This window comes from Lipotes vexillifer, unplaced genomic scaffold (assembly GCF_000442215.2).
Source record: "Lipotes vexillifer unplaced genomic scaffold, Lipotes_vexillifer_v1.1 scaffold469, whole genome shotgun sequence".
NCBI lineage: Eukaryota > Metazoa > Chordata > Mammalia > Artiodactyla > Lipotidae > Lipotes > Lipotes vexillifer.
In genome coordinates, this window is record NW_006788006.1 from 2333448 (window position 1) to 2342720 (window position 9273).

The following is a 9273-nucleotide window of genomic DNA, read 5'->3' on the forward strand; positions in this document are numbered from 1 at the left end:
TGCCCTTCCCCCAGGTCCTCCGTTACAAATCTTACTCATTCTCGAGGCCCAGCTCCGCCTCCAAAACCACAATCGATGGGGCGCTCACTAGCAGATCTGAGCGCCTCACCACATTATGTCAGTGCGTCCTCATAGCTGGGCGCGGTTCTTACCCCCATTTCACAGGCGAGGAAACTGAGGCCCAGAGCACTTAAGTCACGTGCCCAAGGTCACACAGTCGAGCAGGGATTCGAACCCAGGACTGTTGGATTCGGTAGCCTCTGTGGAGAGGCTCTCTCAAGCGCATCACTGCTCGGCAGCGATCCGGTAGCCCAAGGGGTGACTGGGCTCAGCCCCGGGCTGGGGTTCTAGGAGGGGCGTGTCGGTGTCTCTGCGCTGGGAGCCCCCACCCGCTGCACCGTCCCAGCCGCGCCCGCCCGGCCGCAGCCGCTGTGCCGGAGGAGCGGGCCCCTCGACTGGACTCCAGACCGGGACCGCTGACTCCAATCCCCTCCCCGTACAGCCGCCGCGAACACCCCAGGCACCTGCCACCCTGTCAGATCCAGGCGCTGCACACATACCCAGAACTCCGGACGCCGGGGCTGCAGGCTCGCCGTCCGGCGGGGGCCTCTTGCCACGCTCACCCTCCAGGGACGTGCCCCCGGCGCCGGAGGCAGCTTCGGCCATTGCGAGGGCAGGGCAGGTCAGGGGCTGCGGGCGGCTCAGGCGCTGGGGGACCGCGGGCTCATGGGGCGGGTGCAGCCACGGAGCGCGCCAGAGGAGGAGACAAAGGCCGCGCCCGCCCGCGCCGGCCGCCGTCCCCGCGTGCCCGAGCGCTGCTTCTCGTCCCCGCCCGCGCCGAACCTCGATTCTCCTTCCCGGCCCCGGACACGTCTTTCTCTGGTTCTCGACTCCGCCCGTGTTGTTTTCTGGGTTTCGTTCTTGCCCGCCCACCTCGCTCTCTGGTGCTCGTTCCCGCCCGCACCGAACGTGCGTTCTCTTCCCGGTCCCCGCCCGCCTCGGGCCTGGATTCTCCGCTTTCGGAGCCTTAGTTTCGCCATCGGTTTGGAATCTGAGATGCAGGTCCTGCCTTATGACCTTAGCACATGCTGTTTAGCTACCTAGGTCACTCTTCACGCCCTCTTTGTCCAGTTAACCCCTGCACCCTTCGGGATGTAACGTCCTCAGGGAGGACCCGATAGAGTTATCAAGTTTAGCAAATAAAAATACAGTCCTCCTAGTTAAATGTGAATTTCAGATAAATGAATAAATTTTTAGTATATCCCAAATATTGCATGGGACATAGTTATACTAAAACGTTACTCCTTGTTTATCTGAAATCTACATTTAACTGGGTGCCCTGTATTTTGCCTGTCACCCGGACCCCCTGACCATCCTGTGTAGCCTCCTTCGTTAGACTGACAGGCCAGCGAGGGCAGGGACCCAGACTGATTCTTAGTGGTCACACGGTAGGCGTTTGATGTATACTTTTGACAGATGGAACAACTCGGAGACTGCGAATGTCATCATTCGCCCGTCTTTTACAAATGAAAAAACTGAGCAGGGCGAGGCGTGAGGTCATTAGAACTGTGCCCTGTTCCCGTCTTCCCGAAGTACAGGCGGGCTGCCCGCTCTCTCCGTCCAAGAACCAGAAAATTAGCCGCGAGAAAACACCCCCGGAGACCCCGCCCATCTGGTGCCTGGAATTCCACCATCTGCGCTTTATTTCGCGAGCCGGCGCTGTCCTGGGTTAACCTGAAAGTAATCTTTGAGACTCCCCTTTCTGGCTTCCGGGGAGCCAGAGACAGACCGGACACTCAACTCTGCAGGAGCAGACCTGGGCCACAGTAGCCCAGAAGGGAAAGAAGACTGTGCTGGGGGTCCTTGGGACGTTTCCTGGCAGAGGGGGACCTTGGAGCTAGGCACTGAGGCAGAGTTTGTCAAATGAAGAAGGGTATCCGAGGCCGAGGGTACGGCGGGAGGGAAAGATGGGGAGGGGCGAGAAACTGTAGAGTTACGAGAAAACAAGTAGAAGTCTTCCCAGAAATTTTGACAAGATTTTCCCAGAGCCAATGCGTAGGTCCCCCGGAATTCATCACTCCCGCCACTAAGATGCTCTTGCTTCGACTCAAACACTCGCCTCTCTCAAATTCCCACTGCTCTATGCCAAGCCCTGTCCTTACTTCCACCTCTCACTTCCGGTGTGTAGGATCCCGGCCGCTCTAGGATCCTAAAAATTCTGTCTAATGTTGCCGGTGGAACACCCTTTCACTGCACCCCGGCGTGCGCGCCCCCTGCCTCTTCCCCTGGCGTCAGCCAGTAGAAGCGAAGATCTTCAGTGGGTGGGCGGTACGTCTTCTAAGGGGCCCAATGGTAATCGAGAATCGTTGAGCGCTTTACCAGTCGTGCCGCGGAGTGGGCGGGGCTTCCTGCCTGGACTCGCAGACTCCCGGGCTGGGTGAGCCGGCGTGTCGCTGGTTGCGAATCCATGTGGCGGGGGCTGTGGACCCTGGTAGCCCGGGCGGCACGTGGGCCTCGCAGGTGGGGCGACCTGGGGAAGGGGTGTGACAGCGTAGGGCGCTACTTGGGCCCCAAACCCTCTCCCTGGGATCTGGGGGCGCAGTTCCCTGCGGCAGAACCACCTTTCCCCTTCTTCCAAGCCCCAGTCTGTGCATCCCCCTGACGCAGAGTCCACATCTGGGTCAACTTCTGCTCTCAGAGTTCTCAATCCAGTCATCTTCCGGCCTCAGACCCTCCAGTCTGTCCATCCCGCAGCCGCAGAACTTCCACTTGGGTCAGCTCCCGACCATCGAGCCCACTATCCAGCTGCCACTCTGACGGCAGAGCTTCTCGGATGCACGGACTGACTCTCCTCCTCTCCAGTCCCAGACCGTGCACGCGCCAGGGCAGTGGCGCCCCGGCCCCCGCTTCCGGAGCCACTGTCTTCGCGCTGAGCTCCGGCCAAGGCCGCTGCGGCATCGCGGTGATCCGAACCAGCGGCCCCGCCAGCGGCCAGGCCCTCCGGAGCCTCACGGCCCCCCGGGACTTACCCCCGGCCCGCAAAGCCTGCCTGCGCCTGCTCAGCGACCCCCGCTCTGGGGAACCTTTGGACCGCGCGCTGGTGCTTTGGTTCCCGGGTGAGGGGCTCCAGATCCAGAACCGCATGTAGCTCCGATGACCCAGCTTCCTCCTTCCAGGCGTTGCCCAGGCTGTATCCTCCTGACACCTATCTCCTCAACATACTAGGTCCCCAGAGTTTCACGGGTGAGGACTGCGCGGAGTTCCACGTGCATGGAGGCCCGGCTGTGGTGAGTGGTGTCCTGCAGGCCCTGGGTGAGTCTGCAGCCTTGGGTTTGAGGTATGGCTATGTCGGTGGGCCTAGGTAGGGGCCAGGGGGGCTCAGGACCCTGGACCTTCCCGTAGGCAGTGTGCCAGGGCTGCGGCCTGCGGAGGCAGGTGAGTTCACCAGGAGGGCGTTCGCCCATGGGAAGCTGAGCCTGACCGAGGTGGAGGGGCTGGCGGATCTGATCCATGCAGAAACAGAGGCACAGCGGCGACAGGCCCTGAGGCAGCTAGATGGGGAGCTGAGCCATCTCTGCCGCGGCTGGGCCGAGACCCTCACTAAGGCAAGTACACCATTCGCTCATACCTTGCCTCAGAGACCCTACCTAACCATCTCCTATATTAGTGCTTCCTGTCTATAAGCCTCCAGTCTGACCCCTTATGTCGGGCTGGACCTGGGCACATTGAGGGATAGGTTTCTGTGTGATCACACTGGCCACCCCTCCCTCCCTCAGGCTCTGGCCCACGTGGAGGCCTATATCGATTTTGGTGAGGATGACAACCTGGAAGAGGGCGTCCTGGATCGAGGTGGGTCTGCCTGCCTGGGGGAGTGGGAGGTGGGGACATTTGGCATCTCAGCCCCCCGAGGCCTCCTTACTCCCTCTCCTTTCCTCCATCCACAGCTGACAGTGAAGTGCGGGAGCTGGAGGTGGCACTGGGCGCACATCTTCGAGATGCCAGGCGCGGACAGAGGCTCCGCTCAGGGGCTCATGTAGTGGTTGCGGGACCTCCCAACGCCGGCAAGAGCAGCCTAGTGAACCTGCTCAGTGCGTGGTCAGGGGGCGGGGCCCAGGGCAGGGGGCTAGGAGCGGGCCGGTTGGGGGTGGGTGGCTCCCGAGCTTTCAGGGATGGGGAAGGGGCGAGGGAGGTCGAAGAAAATGTCCAGCCCGGGGCTTCCCTGGTGGCGCAGTGGTTGAGAGTGGCCGATGCAGGGGACGCGGGTTCGTGCCCCGGTCCGGGAGGATGCCACATGCCGTGCAGCGGCTAGGCCCGTGAGCCATGGCCGCTGAGCCTGGAGCCTGTGCTCCGCAACGGGAGAGGCCACGGAAGTGGAAAAGGTCCAGCCCGGGGGTGGGGGTGGGAGTGGGTGGAGTCTTGGGGGAGGGGCTCCCTCATCTCCATTCCGCCCCCTTCCTCTGACCCCACCCCCAGGCCGGAAGCCTGTGTCCATCGTATCCCCGGAGCCCGGGACCACCCGAGATGTGCTGGAGACCCCCGTGGACCTGGGCGGGTTCCCGGCGCTGCTGAGCGACACGGCGGGGTTGCGGGAGGGCGTGGGGCCTGTGGAGCAGGAGGGCGTGCGGCGCGCCCAAAAAAGGTGGGCAGGCAGGGCGGTGGGAGGGGCAAACGGGGCCCTTCCTCTGCTGTTGCAACCGGTTGCATTTATTTTTCATTCTTCCTTAATGAGGAAAGGCTACTAAGCCCCCATTAAGTGGGGACCCAGCTATCTGGGGAGGGCAGCTTTTTAAGTTCGGCCCCTGCCCAGTGCTCCTAATTGCTCAACTCTGAGGTCCACGCTCCGTTTTCCCGCTTCCCCAGGCTGGAGCACGCTGACCTCATCCTGGCCGTGCTGGATGCTTCTGACCTGGCCTCTCCGTCCAGCTGCAACTTCCTGGACACCGTTGTCATCCCTGCCGGAGCCGGAAGCCCAAATGGGCGCAGCCAGCGCCTCCTGCTGGTGCTGAATAAGTCGGACCTGCTGCCAGCTGGGGGCCCAGATCCCAGTGCTGACCTGCCCCCTCACCTGTTGCTGTCCTGCCTGACTGGCGAGGGGCTGGATGGCCTCCTGGAAGCGCTGAGGAAGGAGCTGGCTGCATTGTGAGCCCCCCTTGCCCGCTGGGCAACCTCCCTCTGTCCAAGTTCAGGGGCTGAGCCAGCTCAGTTTTTGTATCTAAAAAATGGGTATGATTATCCCTACCCCCTTTGAATGTTGAGAGAGACCCCATCCTTTGTCCCTTCCAGGTGTGGGGACCCATCCACAGGCCCACCACTTCTGACACGGGCGAGGCACCAGCATCACCTCCAGGGCTGCTTGGATGCCCTTGGCCACTACAAGCAGGCGAAAGACTTAGCCCTGGCGACCGAAGCACTTCGGGTCGCCCGAGGGCACCTGACCCGCATCACCGGTGGAGGGGGCACCGAGGAGATCCTGGATATCATCTTCCAAGACTTCTGCGTGGGCAAGTGAGGGGGCGGCCAAAGCTCAGACCCAGGCTGGGTGGACACCCAGAAGCCTTGAGGCATCTGGGAACAGCTTAGGCCAAGTGTGAGTCTCAGCCCCTAGGGGAAGAACTTGACCCCAAACGGTGAAGCCTCTGTTGCTGGTTGTGACCAAGCTACAGCTGTCCAGATTCCCTAGCAGGGACTTGCTGAGGGTTCAGGCCCAGGAGTGGGGCTGAATGGAGGTCTCTTTTGGCACCTGATGCTGGGGGACTAGGAGTGGAGGGTTGGGATGGAGGTCAGAGCGTCTCAGGGGTCTTTGTTTCATAGTTTTTAACTTATTTTGCAAATACCAAAGGAATATAAAAAACTCAGGTGATCCGGAAACATTTAAACACCCCCTCACTGGGGTCATAGCTTAACTTGTATACTTCCAGAACTTTCTCTGCATGTTTGCATACTTGGGACTGCACCTATAAAGTATGCTGTATCTTGTATTTTGTACACAAATTGGTGTTTATTGCTCTGCAAGCTGTCATTCCTTTTTGTAGTATTAATCTTGCAACTTTGCTTCCTGTTTTTTAATTTTAATTTTTAAATTTTATTTAACTCTTTTATAAGTTTATTTATTTATATTTTTGGCTACATTGGGTCTTCGTTGCTGCATGCAGGCTTTCTCTAGTTGCGGTAAGCAGGGGCTACTCTTCGTTGTGGTGCACGGGCTTCTCATTGTGGTGGTTTCTCTTGTTACGGAGCATGGGCTCTAGGCGCGCAGGCTTCAGTAGTTGTGGTGCGCAGGCTCTAGAGCACAGGCTCAGTAGTTGCGGCGCATGGGCTTGGTTGCTCCGCGGCATGTGGGCTCTTCCCAGAGTAGGGCTTGAACCCGTGTCCCCTGCATTGGCAGGCGGATTCTTAACCACTGCGCCACCAGGGAAGCCCTTAATTTTTATTTATTTATTTATGTATTTATTTATTTTCTTTTTGGCTGTGCCGCATGGCATGTGGCGTCTTAGCTCCCTGACCAGGGATCGAACCCGCGCCCCCTGCATTGGAAGCACGGAGTCTTAACCACTGGACCGCCAGGGAAGTCCCGAAACTTTGCTTCTTTTATCTTCAAAGTGACTTGCAAAATCCCTACTTCCTTTTCATGCTTAGTCATTCATTCAGTGATTCATTCACTCATTCAGTGAATATTTATCCAGCACCTACTGTGTGTTAGAATTGTACACATCATTTGATGGGATTTTCATAAGAGCACAATGCAGTGGATATTTTGTTACTGTTTTATAGGTGAGGAAACAGGTTCAGAGGAGTAGTTAGTTGCTGGAGGTCCCCAGCTTTGGGATTTGCACATAGGTCTGTTCGAGTTCAATTTGAGTTCACTGCAGGCCTTCTGGGCAACAGGCCGTGTGTAGGGGGCTGGGATCATTGAGGGGAATAAGCAGACATAACTCCTGCCCTTGTTGAAGAAGAGACATAGCTCCTTTTGGTGAGGTCTGATGGCTGCTGGGCAGACTTAAAATGAGGAGACCTGACCTGGTCAGGGGTGGACATAAGGGCAGGCTGCCCTGCAGAGGTGGCATCTGCACCAACATCTGAAAGGTGAGAAGAATGAAACCAGATGGGAGAGGCTAGCAAGAGCATCCCAGGCGGAGGGCACGGCACGTGCAAAGGCCCTGAGGTGGGAGCATCACGGTGTGTTCGAGGGACAGCAAGGTGGCTAGTGTGGCTGGAAGTAGAGTGATGAGGGCTAGAGAGGAGGGAGAAGAGGTCCAGGAGGAGAGGAAGATCCTGATAGCGAGGCCTTCGATTCCAAGACTTATGGGTGACCTGACGTGGCGGTGATGAACCAGCAGAGGGCGCTTTGCTCTAACAAAGAAGGTGCCTGGCAGTCCTCCAGTGAAGCTCCGGGCCCCTAAGGTCCCAGAGATCCAGGCTTCCACACCCACCTGGTGGCATATGAATGGTTAACTCCCCTTTTGCCAGAGGTGGACATGGAGTCTCAAATAGGGTCAGGATCTTTTCCAGAATCAGAAAAAAATCACCTCCAGTAGTTGAAGATACAAACTCCGGTTTCAGGGGACACATGAGCAGAGGCTGGGAGGTGTCCAGGACCCACCACCCAACTAAAGGGACCTCCGACCCCATTTGTTCATGACTTCATTGCAGTATGTCACGGTCTGTTGATTTGTTTGCTTGATTGACAGCTGCTGCCCCCCAACCCCCACCATGAAAGGCTTCTGGAGGGAAAGGGTCACTCCATGAGTTTAGTGCATGGATATTACTATTATGTCCATTTTGCAGAAAGACAAGCAGAAGCAACAATGTGGGTCTAGAAGAGGTGGGTGCCCAGATGTCCTCTGTGTGGGCAGGGCCTGGAGGGCTCCCAGGAGGGGTGAGTGGGGTCTGGGTCGGGGAGATGCTTTTGGGGAAGGATGCCTGGGCCCTGGCACACAGCTGGACTGAGGTCCTTGGCTACGGTCCCTTTTTTCCAAGAAGGGAGGGGCAGTTTGTGTGAAGCAGCCATGGGGGTTATTTATAGAGATCACAGGAAATCCCCAAAGAGTCAGAACCTCATCCAGTGGCTGGACCACAGGGTCTGCCAATTACTCCCTGACTGGTACTCAACCCCTACCTGGCTCCCCGGGGAGGTGGGGATGGGGAAGACACCAGCCTGGAGAAGTCAGAGCTACAGGGTCAGGGCTGGGAAGAGGGAAGGATGGGGCCCAAGAGGTACCCAGAGGGAGCAAGAACTATACCTGGGGCATCTAGGAGGGCTGCCTGGAGGAGAGCTCTCTAGGGCTGGGCCTTGGGGGAAGAAGAATTTGCAGGCAAGAAAAAGGCATTCTAGTCTGAGCGCACAACACAAAAGTCACTGAGTAGTCAAAGAGTCAAAGGTCCAGGACAGCTGGAGGCAAAGGCGGCACTGTGTGTGAGGAGGGAGGACACAAGAGAGCTGAGGAACTGCGCTTTGTTCCCAGGGTAATGAGGAGCCATGGAGGGTATGTGAGCGGGAGAGGCACATGGTCAGATCCCATGACCAATAGATCAGGTGTGGGGGCTGATTAGAAGGATGATATTGGGATGCTCTGAATGGGAGGGACCAACCAAGAATCAGAGACCTGCGCCCATGGGTCCAGAGAGTTAAGGATTATGATGATTATTATTCTGGCCGCACCGCACTGCTTGCGGGATCTTAGTTCCCCGACGAGAGATCGAACCCTTGCCCGCTGCAGTGGAAGCACGTAATCTTAACCACTGGATGGCCAGGGAAGTCCCTAGGATGATTATTATTACACTTATTTCTAGGTGAGTAAGTGGAGGTTGAGATTGACTGAGCCAGCATTTGAATGCAGGAATGTCAGAGTCTGGAAGCCAAACTCAGGTGCCCCACGGTTGCTTGGGACTGGCTGCTATCAGCATCCTCCCCAGGACTCCAGGCTGCTCAGGCAGTAGGCTCAGGGTCAGGGACGTCCCTGCTTCCTTGGGGCCTCCAGACTGGCCCGTCTGGGCGGCCAGGCCTGGCTGACCCTCCTGCCCTTGCTTGGCGGGGCCCCAGCCGAGTGTTTCCTGCAGCGGCCCGTCTCTCGCCCGGGTTCCTGTATCCAGGAAATATCGCTCCTTTGTCCCTCCTGACTAGCCTGCCCTAAGCGTGGCGTTGCCAGCCTCGGCTCCTCGTGATTCATCCCCTCCCTGTCCAAGGCCCCAGGGGATGGGCTGGGAGGGAATCAAAGTGGAGAGACAGACAAGCTGAGATTCTAGACCACAATTTTTTTTTTTTTTTTTTTTTGG

At 57.9% G+C, this 9273-nt stretch overlaps 2 protein-coding genes across 3 annotated transcripts in view; one reads left to right on the forward strand and one right to left on the reverse strand.

Annotated features, from left to right (window-relative positions):
* Nucleotides 1–666, reverse strand: part of ANO8 (anoctamin 8) — a 9591-nt gene extending 8925 nt beyond the window's left edge. The window contains 1 exon segment of the mRNA XM_007461012.1: nucleotides 561–666. Within this exon segment, the coding sequence (XP_007461074.1) occupies nucleotides 561–666 (106 nt within the window).
* Nucleotides 667–2437: 1771 nt separating this feature from the next.
* On the forward strand, nucleotides 2438–5618 carry GTPBP3 (GTP binding protein 3, mitochondrial). Of its 2 annotated transcripts, none has more exons than XM_007461013.1 (9): nucleotides 2438–2520; nucleotides 2869–3116; nucleotides 3226–3312; nucleotides 3403–3605; nucleotides 3777–3849; nucleotides 3945–4088; nucleotides 4474–4639; nucleotides 4861–5139; nucleotides 5284–5618. In XM_007461013.1, the coding sequence occupies exons 1-9, from the start codon at nucleotides 2468–2470 to the stop codon at nucleotides 5507–5509; spliced, it is 1479 nt and encodes a 492-aa protein (XP_007461075.1). In that variant the 5' UTR covers nucleotides 2438–2467; the 3' UTR covers nucleotides 5510–5618. The 2 variants fall into 2 exon arrangements, with proteins under 2 accessions (XP_007461075.1, XP_007461076.1); XM_007461014.1 differs by having other exon boundaries at nucleotides 2468–2520; nucleotides 4924–5139; nucleotides 5284–5509.
* The last annotated feature ends 3655 nt before the right edge of the window (nucleotides 5619–9273 follow it).